At 46.0% G+C, this 12399-nt stretch overlaps 1 protein-coding gene across 2 annotated transcripts in view; it reads right to left on the reverse strand.

The window, feature by feature from the left end:
* Window positions 1-6672: 6672 nt before the first annotated feature.
* ATL1 (atlastin GTPase 1) overlaps window positions 6673-12399 on the reverse strand; it is an 80073-nt gene continuing 74346 nt past the window's right edge. Inside the window, exons 13-14 of one of the 2 annotated variants that reach the window (XM_084630822.1) lie at window positions 10630-10644; window positions 6673-7526 (exon numbers count right to left, since the gene is read on the reverse strand). In XM_084630822.1, coding sequence (XP_084486948.1) covers window positions 7416-7526; window positions 10630-10644 — 126 coding nt within the window. In that variant the 3' untranslated portion in view covers window positions 6673-7415. The remainder of the gene's footprint in view (window positions 7527-10629; window positions 10645-12399) is intronic. The other variant, XM_084630821.1, reaches the window with a different exon arrangement.

The following is a 12399-nucleotide window of genomic DNA, read 5'->3' on the forward strand; positions in this document are numbered from 1 at the left end:
TGAGAGGGATCCTGCCTGTCACTCACCTGGCAGCAGCAACTTCTATCCCATGGATCTCTCTCTACCCCCAGACCAAAAGGTTTTGTCCCCCCCGCCCCCCTTCCTTCCTGGTCCCAGCTCCCTCCACCCTGACCCAACTGCTGAACCATCCCCCCAGTCTGGGAGGAAGCGTCAGGAGAGACCGGGACCATTTCCTTCTGCCCTCGTCCTGGAGAGACCTGGACCAGCTGGGACCTCTTCCCCCTCCCCGTGGCAGCAGAACCAGGAGGTCGAGTGGCCCTGCTGTGGAAATATTTGGAGCGCTGTTGTTTCCCCCGCCCCCACAATATCTCGTGGGACCTGCCGGTGTTCCCACAAGCGTGACAGAGGCGAGAGCAGAACCCGGAGAGGGGCTGGAGCAGTTGCCTGGGCGTATGAGATTGAACTGGCCGTTGGGAAGCAGGTAGGAAACAGCTGGCGGAGACACCCAGGGGAGGGGCAGGACTCTGAGCACATGTGCCAGCCGGTGGGGTGGGGGACAGGTCAGCATCTGGGCACAGGGCACCCCCCCGCCAAGTTCCCCTTCTATCCCTCTGCCCCCTCATTCACAGCGAGCTGCCCCGACCCCTCTCCTGTACCAATTGCTCTATTATTCATTTATTGTGTGATGTGAGAAATATAGAAGCATAAGATTGATCAGTCGTCAGAAGGGATAAATATGATTAGGTATCTTGGTAAGGAGGGCTGAAATCCAAGGCCTACAGGCTGAGGCTTGTAAGATCTTAACTTTAAGGGCTAATATGGCTAAGCTAAGAAACCCTTGACATAAGTAAGTGATTGAAGAATAACCCAATGCCATAAGATTATGGGGAAAGATGTGCCTTCGGACGATATTTAGGAAAAATTAGCCGTAAGATTCATTTTAGATCACAAAATGCTCTAGAGGGGCATTTTTCTTTTTTTTCCTACCGTGTCCCGTAACCACAGGATACAGGGTGTGTGCTCATGCTAATGAGAATAAAAGGAACTATACATAACGTATGAAAAACAAGGTACACCAATATTCTTGGGGGACACAATACAAATAAGGAAGGAGAGGGTTGATACTTTCCCGCATATGTGCGGGAAAGTATGAGGTGTAGTCAGAATTAAATTATAAAAAGGGGGTGCCCAGATTGGGAACAGTGAGCTCCCTATGGGAAGACTCCAGCAGGAACCATCCCTCTAGTGATGATCAAACCATGAGAGACCCATCAGACCCTAAGACTATCTAGGGGGATGTGAGTATGACTGTAGCTATGGATATATGTAGGATTTATCTATGCTTGGATATTCATAACTTTATTGGTAACTTCAATACAATTGGTAAAAGATATTAGACCTTGTTCTTGTGAATGTCTGTTACTTTCCTTGGTCGTCTTGTGTTCCTAGAATCTCTAGATCGGAAACAAGTGGCAGAGGTAAAACTGTTGAACTCGAGACTGTAGCCACCAGAGCCGAACCCACAGTGGTGTAATACAATAGCACTAAATTCACTTAAAATAAAAATAAAAGGCTACACGCCCTTGATCCCCAAAGTCTTCACCAGTGATCAGTGGGGTGTGATTTAAGAGAAGCACTCTATCTGTATAGACCGGGGTGGGGAACCTACGGCCCGTAGGCCGGAACCAGCCCACTGCTTAATTTAATTCGGACCGTGGCAAGTCTCCAAGAGTGGAGCCAGAAATGGGGTTCAGGGTGCAGGAAGGGAAGCTAGGGTTGCCAGGCCGTTCAAAGTCCGGTCGCATCCATGCAGCTCCCAGAAGTGGCTGGCATGTCCCTGTGGCCCCTCGGCACAGGCGCGATCAAGGAAGCTCCGTGTACTGCTCCCGCCTCCAGCGCTGGCTCTGCAGCTCCCATTGGCCAGGAACCACAGCCAAAGGGAGCTGTGGGGGCAGCGTGCACCACGCAGAGCTACCTGGCCACGCCACCACCTAGGAGCCAGAGATGCTGGCCGCTTCCAGGAGCCAGGGCAGGCAGGGAGCCTCCCTTAGCCCCAGCCTGAGGTAAGTGCCGCCTGGCCAGAGCCTGTATCCCAAACCCCCTGCCCCAGGTTGAAACCCCGTCCTGCACCCTAACTCCCTCCCAGACCCTACACCCCAATCCCCTTGGCCCCAGCCTGGAGCCCCCTCCTACACCCCAACCCTCTGCCCCAGTCCGGAGGCCCCATCCTGCACCCTGAACCCTCATTTCTGGCCTCACCCTGGAGCATAGAGCCTGGCCCCGAGCCTCCACACCCATCCCGCAGGACTGTGTGTGGCCTGCAACTGATTTTTAATGTGGGTCAGTGGCCCCTGATGGGAAAAAGGTTTCCCACCCCTGGTGTAGACCCTCTTGGCATGAACTGCAAGGTACCTAGTTTGCCAGCAGTCTGCATGAGGCAGAGCAATCTATAGGGCAGTGGTTCTCAACCAGGGGTCCGGGGCCCCCTGTGGGGCCGGGAGCAGGTTTCCGGGGGTCTGCCAAAATAAACCAGAGAGGGGGCCGGCCTTAGACTTGCTGGGGCCCCGGGCAGAAACCCGAAGCCTGAGCCCCACCACCTGGGCCTGAAGCCTGAGAACTTAGCTTCGCGGAGCCCCCTGTGGCTTGGGGCCCTGGGCAACTGCATTGTGTGCTACCCCCTGACGCCAGTGGCTTTTAGTCGACTGGCTACGCAGAAAACCGGTTGTGGCAGCCGAGGTGGGCCATGGAATTTTTATAGCATGTTCAGGGGCCCTCAAGAAGAAAAACTGCTATAGAGCACTGGCCATGGCTTGGGCGATGAATCCTGCACCCCAAACCCTACAGGAAACCTCCATTGCTTTGCCTCCTCTGAGACGCTGACAGTGCCATCCGTGCATGGGCCGCAGGTGGTGGGAAGGGATCTATATGTAAATGTTTGTGCTTGCCTTCTTTGCTGAGACAGCGTTCCAAACCCGTCACCATACAACAGCCACCATTCGCAGGGCGTGCTGCTGTGGGCGGTGCCCCTTCGGTGGGGCAAGGAGAAGGTTGCTGACCTACTGGACCCCACTCCATGAACTTGGACCCTGGGTGGGTCACATGAAAAAGACAACCTGTAGTTGGTGGGTTGCCTTATTGAAAAGTCTGGGACCCTCCGTAATTGGGTGCATTGAATTTGACTGCTTAAAAAGGTATTTTTCATCGTTTTGTGACTCACGCAGCAAATTTGTTACATAATTTGTGCAACATTTAAGCAAGCATTACCTAATTTGTTTGATAGGTGGGCTGCTTTCCTTAGCAACAATGTAAGCACACTGCTCTATTATAAATGCAGAGGATTTAATCTACAGCTATGGGGGTTGACAAGGAGTAAAAATATCAGTAATAAGCACAAGGGAGTGATCTGCACAATATCCAAACAAGATCGTCCATGGAAGTGGAGGTTTACTATTTTGTTCAACATGCAGTATGCTGCTAGATGAGTCGTAAGGCAAGCTGTGATAAATATTTGGAGACGGTGTCCCACCAACGTAGCGGCCTTGAAATCTGAAGAGGGCAGAGAACGCAAAGTGCAAAAAACTGTCAGATGTTTGAGGGGAAAATGGGAACAACTTCATAGATGGACAGAGTTTTTTAAGCTGAGTCTTTGTGTAGCAAAACTGCCACTAAAAACCCTTAACGAGTGTTTAGAATGTAACCTGAAAAATGTTGGAACTGCACCAAGTTCAAGCCGTCTATAGGAATTTTATTTGCCAAGAGTATTTGAAAACAATGTAAACAAAATTAAAAGAAAAGTTGAAGATTTATGATGGGATTGGTATTGTCACTGAGACCACACAGATAGGGGGGAGAGAGAGAGATTCTCGACAAGTTGGCTGTTTTAAGGTCACCACAATGTGAACGTGGATGGTAAATGTGCTTCTGTTGAACTGTGTGGTTTTGGACTTGGTGATCTTTAAGCCCATTAGCCAAGCAATACAGGAAACGTTGGATAAATACGAGGTTTCCTTGGACCAGATCGCTGCTGTTGCGTCATAAGGGAGATGAAGACGACGCGGGGAGTGGAGCATGAAGCCCTTGTTTCAGAGTGCCGTGCTTGTGATGTGTTGCTCACCTGTTAAACTTGGTTGGTTTGATGTGTGGTGTAAAAACTCTGAAAAAGTAAATGACCTAGTTGTGGAATGAGCCATGCATGTAAAGCTCGTTTCTGTATGCTCTTGGAGGATAAAGGAAAGAGTCCATGTATTCCACCCATTCCCATTGTAACGCCCTGGAACAGCGGGTTTAATGCTGCTTTCTTTCATTAGCCCACTCAGCGGGGACTACGTTCCATTTTTCAAAGAAGATAAGGGATCGCTCTAGCAGTTTGTGCACTGTAGATGTAACCAATTTGTGCCAGTCACCACAAGTCCTTGAACAGCTGAACATCTTGTAGATGTGTGTGCCTGCTGTCATGCACAGCCTGACAAAATGTGGAGGATCTGTGCTATGTTCACATAGTGTGACCAATGACACGCCCAACCTCATAGAATATAGAATATCAGGGTTGGAAGGGACCCCAGAAGGTCATCTAGTCCAACCCCCTGCTCGAAGCAGGACCAATCCCCAGTTAAATCATCCCAGCCAGGGCTTTGTCAAGCCTGACCTTAAAAACCTCTAAGGAAGGAGATTCTACCACCTCCCTAGGTAACGCATTCCAGTGTTTCACCACCCTCTTAGTGAAAGTTTTTCCTAATATCCAATCTAAACCTCCCCCACTGCAACTTGAGACCATTACTCCTCGTTCTGTCATCTGCTACCATTGAGAACAGTCTAGAGCCATCCTCTTTGGAACCCCCTTTCAGGTAGTTGAAAGCAGCTATCAAATCCCCCCTCATTCTTCTCTTCTGCAGGCTAAACAATCCCAGCTCCCTCAGCCTCTCCTCATAAGTCATGTGTTCCAGTCCCCTAATCATTTTTGTTGCCCTTCGCTGGACTCTCTCCAATTTATCCACATCCTTCTTGAAGTGTGGGGCCCAAAACTGGACACAGTACTCCAGATGAGGCCTCACCAATGTCGAATAGAGGGGAACGATCACGTCCCTCGATCTGCTCGCTATGCCCCTACTTATACATCCCAAAATGCCATTGGCCTTCTTGGCAACAAGGGCACACTGCTGACTCATATCCAGCTTCTCGTCCACTGTCACCCCTAGGTCCTTTTCCGCAGAACTGCTGCCTAGCCATTCGGTCCCTAGTCTGTAGCTGTGCATTGGGTTCTTCCGTCCTAAGTGCAGGACCCTGCACTTATCCTTATTGAACCTCATCAGATTCCTTTTGGCCCAATCTTCCAATTGGTCTAGGTCCTTCTGTATCCTATCCCTCCCCTCCAGCGTATCTACCACTGCTCCCAGTTTAGTGTCATCCGCAAATTTGCTGAGAGTGCAATCCACACCATCCTCCAGATCATTTATGAAGATATTGAATAAAACCGGCCCCAGGACCGACCCTTGGGGCACTCCACTTGATACCGGCTGCCAACTAGACATGGAGCCATTGATCACTACCCGTTGAGCCCGACAATCTAGCCAGCTTTCTACCCACCTTATAGTGCATTCATCCAGCCCATACTTCCTTAACTTGCTGACAAGAATACTACGGGAGACCGTGTCAAAAGCTTTGCTAAAGTCAAGAAACACGTGGGCAAAGAGCCTTGCTGATGAATGTGAGTATGCGATGGGCACAGAATCACTCCTTAACCCAGGCTGGAACATGTAAAACATCCATGCAGTGCCACCCTACTGCTAGAGTTTGTCAGCCAGCCGTGGCACTGTTCAATGCCATTCGCGTATTTGACTCAACTCAAGCAAAACTATCTCCTGACAGCTGAGAGAGAAGCATTTGAGGCTGTTACAGTTATCTTCAAAAAGTGGAGCACAGCGTGAATATCATGCTTACATTGAAACAGTCTATGAAAACCGACATGACAGTGTTTACCAGGTCTGGAGAAACCTGCAAACAAGATTCCTAATGCTTGCTGGACCTACAGTAGAGTGCTTGGCTGGGCCAGGAAACGGTGTTAAAGAAATTGGATAATTTTCTACCTACAAAAATGTACCTCAAGACCAACGCTTGATCAAAGCCTTTCTATGGACAATGGCTTGTGCCACCATAAACTTAAAAAAAAAGAAATAACTACCACACCAGCTGCCTGTCACTTTCTCTGGCTCTATATTTAAAAATGTGTCTCTTCAGTTCACATAGTTAAGACAAAAAATTTTTGTTTAAATGCCTTTTTTCCTGTGTTTATAGAGAAGTCCTTCCTGATACTATCCTAAGGATACTATATTTAAAGAGGCATAGATAGTTGAATTTTCATGCGTGCAACTTTACACACCATTTCCTCTAAAGTGAGGATTTTTACTAAACGTACCGTGGCTGCTCTGTGGTTTTTGATTTTAGAAAGTCATGACACATCCGCCACCCTCTGAACGATCAGTATCCTCAAATTCCACCGTGCATTTCCAAAAACAGCAGCTAACCTTTCTAAGGGATTACATCTAAAGCAAAGCACATTGTTCGCCAAATAAATGATAGAAAAATAAACCTAGATACATTTTAAGATCTAAGAAAACACCAGTTAATGAATTAATTGTTCACGATACGATCAACTTCATAGGAACCAAAAGGAAACTTTAATACTCTGACAATAAAATAGAACTGTGAACACACTTCCTATGCACTAAATGAAAATATATACAGAAACAGTGAAACTTTCTCAAATACATGTACAAAGTCGTCTTTTTGTGCATTAAAATTATCAAAGGAAAAGCATACTTTCCTCACAATATCATTAAACATACCATAGCAGAAGTGGCCTTACAAGTTCTGACAAAGCACATTAGTACATATTTTTTTTTTTTAGAAGTGTTGATGTAATTGGGTCGCTCATGGCAGATATGAGGGAAAATGTTGATTAATCAAACCTTTGGTTACGTGATATTTACTTGAACAAGCATATCTGGGAATAATATAAGAGGGTGGTTCTTTTGAGTAATGCTAGGATATACATCTGGAAAACGTATCTTATTACCACATCACGTTGTTAGTGATCTCCTCATATTGCACACTAAATTTAAAATGGAAACCAAGATTTCATAAATCGGTCAAAACCAGGCATGAATTATGCTCGATATTAAAAATTAAGAGTATTGTATCTATTTGCAGCAAAATCAAGTATGTACATCTAAACAAAATGGAAAACATGCCAACATCTTCCCATCAAACATCGTGTTGTCAAAATTAAAACAAACACATCAAACCATCTTTACAAGTGAATTATTTTGTGTTCTCCCTGCTCCATTTCAGGAGCTTCAGAAACTTGTACGTGAAACTTGTACGTGACTACAGCTAGGCGCGTATTTGATGCAAAGGTGTACATGCTTCATTCATGCACCTACATGAAAACATCTGTCTCACATTTTCTTCTTTTCTGAATCTTCAGTCGGTTCTGATTTCTGTGCAGGGAACGCATGGTGATACAAATGTCTGTGGGTTGCTGCTGCACTATAAAGTTTGTACAAAGCCTACAAACCAGAAAAGATGTAAACCACCTTAGATCAGTGAGTTTATAGAGCCAGTTATCTATTTTGCATTCATATTATAGTAGCAGGTTCAAAATAGTCACAATGTACACCTTGACTTCTTCAAATACTTTCATTTCCATCTGTGCTAAGTGTGATTTATGAAATCTGTCTAGAAAAATAAATACAACAAACTAACTCCTTCTTTCCATGCTCCAGTCACTAGAGTGAAATAGGTTCATGGGTCTGTTACTCCCGCTAAGCTAATGGACCTGATTTAGTAAAACTTACTATGATGGTGTGCTGGTTGGACCATCTGTGGTAATGGAAGCAAGGACTTCTAGGTCTAAAAGCGTAAGCCTCTATTGGTTGAGCTAAAGAACCCGTTCAATTTGCATGAAGGGAGTAGCCAATCAATACATTCCTTTACAAGGTCCCTTCCTTTAGAGGGAGAGACGGACAACACCTGACCCATGTGTTTCATAGACCTTACTTTGATTCTGTATAATGTGCAAGAATGAAAATCTTTCCCATTCATCAGTGCTACAGCTTCATATATACACTGTTTCCATCGTATGGCCTTAGCAACAAGGGACTGATAAACGCTGCTCACCTACCAGCTGTTCTTCTAATTGTATGGCATAATTTAATTGAATCAAGTGATAGTGTGGGGTGCTTCAAGTCATATACTTCCTTGTCTAATAAGGGTGGTCTCTTATATAAGTTTCACGTTTAAGATGCAAATGTTAACATTCAATATATCCATGCACTTTTTGTGAAGATCATCTAGGTGGTTGTAAAAACATGCCATGCAATAGCCTCTGATCATCAAATGTACATGCAGTTTTTCTAGAAATTGCTGCTTTAAACAAATGCAGATTTTAGCCTTCGGCATCCTTTATCATACCAGTGGAGGGTTTTGCTGTTGTCTTCAGAGGGGAGAGCACAGACTGTTACAAACAAAACTACCTAATCTAGCAACTAAATCTTTCACTGGCTTCTGCAGAACGCTGATCATGAATGAGAAGATCCTAGCTTCAAAAATAGTTGGGATGAAAAGATGGTAGCTGCCCAAAGGTCTACATTAATTTAATGCATTTTCTTTGATGGATGAGGAATGGTTTAACACAGCCCCCAGCACCCTCATAAGGTCAGTGTGAAAACCGTTGGTTTTCCTTTTTATCAAAGTTACTGTCACGCTGTGCATAAGACCAGCACAATGCCCATGCACCTCTGTATGGGGAGGGGAGAAGGGGATTACACCCATGCTGCTGAAAATATATACTAGCCACCAAAATAAGGTCTTAATTTTAAACCAGTCATTTCTTAAATTGTTTGAAAATAGTTTTCTTCTTCTGTCCCCCATTGTTTAAACATTTAAGAGGACCACTTAATGCTTGTGTGGGGTTGGGGTTCCCCCTGCCCAATAATCCTTTTTCAGGACTCTATTTTACACAGCAGAGATGAGTCATTGAACTCTGGAGAGCCCCTTGCATTAATAAGAGCATGTTTGGTCTTTGGAAATGAATGCCACCGGCCCAGATTTCTGAGCAGAAACATGCATGTCAGAAAATAATTTCAATTTAGATGCTGAGAATTCAGATACTTAAAGGGATCAGAGAAGAAATTTTCTGGTAGCCATGTGGAAACTGACTCTGATTTATAAAACTTCCTACTGTACATTTTTTAATGTTGTTCTGCCGGGGGCTTGATGGCACCGACGAGCTAATAACTTGGGGTCCGGTTGTGCACTCAGTTCTCAGCAGCGCACCCTAGCCAACTCAAGGGGAAGTTCTGCTTCAAAATCAACAGCAAGGTGTTAACCATCTGGTTCTCAGAGTTCCGCTATTAGAGGGGTATCTGAGCATTTGCAGCCGACCGTGTAACAGCCATGTTCCAAAAATCAAAGAGCATGTGATTTCTAGGAGTGGAACCACCAGAGCCTCTCCACCTCAGGCTTGATATGCCTGAGCAATAAAAAGATAAAATAAACCCTTGTTCATCCCTTGGAGTCTCTGATTCAAAGGTGCGGTGTCTACACCTAATACCAGTTCCATTTAGAACAGCCTGGTAAAACAGAATAACAGCTTACCCATTTTACAGACAGGCAAACTGGCTTGTCTATACAAACAGTTGGTGAGTGGCAAGCTGAGGGGTAAATCCGTCTCATGCTCGCCTGTGGCATGCTAACTATCCCCATATACCATTCTGCTGTGTACTAAAACCTCCCTAGTGCGCATTGATGTTCTCCCATTTCAAAATACAGTAGGTTTTGCCCCAAAGAGGTATGGGGGGGGATGTAAATATCTTTTTAAATCTCTATTTTAGGTTGGTGTCTCAGAAACGGGTGTAATGGGTACATTTTGAAAATGTAAGATGCGGTCCTTACTCGGATGAAACTCCGCTTAGCTTCAGTGGAAGTTTTGCAAGATTTGGCTGTTTGAAAATAAACATTTCTTGCATAAGCACATCATCATAAGCAAAAACTTACACCAAAATTAACCCAGATTCCCTCCTCTATTATCCTGGATTTCTTCTCCTATGGAGCTAACTTCTTCCTCATGCTTTTGGCCCTGAGCCTGGGATAGGATCTATATGCACAGACTCATGTGTCTGTGCAAGGGACCCCATTGGACTGACTGTGTGAATCTGATTGCAGGCTCTGGGCCCTCTATTTGTATGACTGGAGAGACACTGGTCATGCAGAATTGCTTTTCTTGAGATCTAATGCTTGTATGCTGTCTTCCAAAGAGACTTAGCCGGTGAACTCTCTAGCAGGGCCCAACAGTGGATGAGAATTTCAAAGGTGCCTAAGGGAGTTAGATACCCAACTCTGCTTGGGAATGGGATGTAAATCCATTGGTCCTTTTGCAAATCCCAGCTGCACTGAGGAATGCTTTAACGATTCTAGGTGCTATGCAACCCTCCTTAAAGAGCAGTGGATACAAAATACGGCTCCCGGCAGAATGCACGGTTGTGAACGTGAAGGTACCAGCCTCGCTGTGTGTGTTACCGCTGTTCGCTTTGCAGCTAGAGCAAGCGGCATGGCATGCACCCAGTGCAGAGTAGGGTAAAGGCATGGCTCTAGAACAAGAAAGTCACTTACCTCATTTGTGCTTCCCTGTGGGAAAGGCAGTTGGAAAAGGGGAAAAAACAGCATCTCTGTGTATAATGCACTTCCTTGGTAATGTTACAGCATTCAGCTTTAGTTACACAGTCACTGTCTGTTACATTGGCTTAAACAACTTTCTTAAGGGTAAGACCCCCCGCCCCCAGCCCTTATCCATTAACTCCAGCCTTCCACACCGTCCCCACTTTGGATCATGTTCCCCCTAGCTGCATGCTCTAAGGGCACAATACCCCTACTCCACATGCGTCTATACAACAAATACAACCATGTCAGGCAAGTTGGTTACGCTGTGGTTGTTCCTTAAGTTGATTAAAGACATGGTTCCAATTTGGACCATAACCATGGTTTCAGATCCGCTCTGACTCCAAGCTCAGGCACAATGTGCAGGGGCTTGCTAGTCACACCTTCCTTTGGGACCTGATTCTGAGCCTGTATGCAGTTTACACTGGTTTCCCACCACTGATACAATGTAGTAACTCCTGAGTTATACCGGCATAAGAGAGGAGTGGAGGGAGGAAGGTGATTTTTGGCAAATTTGTAGGTGGGGAAAGGTGGCTCCACCCCTCAATCCCCCATAATGGTCGCCACCGCAGGGCCTAAATCAAGTGCCCACTTTCCCTGGCAGAGCAGCACCTCACCTTGCCATAGGAGATCCAAAGAGACAGACGGCTCTGATGGGGCCATTCTACTGACAGCGAAGGGCTAGCACTTTGCTCACATACAGAGCTGTTTTGCCAGTGAAATCAGTTGGCATTAACATGCTGCATCAGGCTTTTAAAACAGGGCTGAGCACGTCCAACTCGGCCTAAAATTGAATGACCAGCTCCTCAGTTGGTGGCAATCGGAGTAGCTTCATTAGCCAGACATTAATGGTGCTATTCTGATTTACACTAGTTGAGGATCTGGCTCTTAATGCTTTGCAAAGCCTAGAATCAGGATCAATGTTTCCATGTTTTTGTTTTTAAATCCAATGAAAACTAGTTCCAAAACCAATATACCACCTCCTCCAAGTTCTGCAACCCCCCAAACGTTGCAGCGCTGTATTAGATTGGAAGGTTTGGGGGGCAGGGAACATCTGTGTTTGAGCAATGCAGATAACCCCAGAAGGGACAGAAACAAGAGCATAGCAGGAACAGGGGTATCCTGCACGGTCCCACGCAAACAAAAGCCTGCTATCTAACCCCCTGTCTCTCTGCTTTGCCTGTCCTTGCTGCCTTTCCCCTCTGCTCACAAAAGTACCATGATATAATAATGCCCTCTTCCTGTCCCCCAATGGCCTGGCCCTTTGGGTGCACAGACCTGGTGGCCTGGTTAACCCTCCACCCCCTCAATTGATCATTTCCTTGCTCAATCCAAGGGGAGGGACAAGGCGGTTAAAATTAATAGTGCTGCCCTGCTCATCCTAGTTAAGACTCTATTAGCACATCCATTGGAAACCCCCGTTAGCAGTTTGAGGCAAGGGGGCTGCACCAGGCGGATTCTTGGCATATTGGCACTTGGGTAAGTTTGCTGTAAAAACTTAAAAAAAAAAAAAAAAGAAAGAAAAAAGGTAGACGATGTGTTTTTTTTTTCAGTTCCAGAGCCAGCAGCAGCCCACCTGTCCCTGCCCCTCTCTCAGAGCCTCCAATGGATGGCAGCTTTGCCTCTGAAGTACAGAAGCCAGCACACTGGGATGGTCATCAGGTGTCCCTGTTCCCATGATGTACAGTCAGTTATTGCACCTGCTGGTTGTGTGGGTCTTTCACT

The sequence above is a fragment of the Lepidochelys olivacea genome, assembly GCF_965140295.1.
Source record: "Lepidochelys olivacea isolate rLepOli2 genome assembly, chromosome: 6".
Lineage (NCBI taxonomy): Eukaryota > Metazoa > Chordata > Testudines > Cheloniidae > Lepidochelys > Lepidochelys olivacea.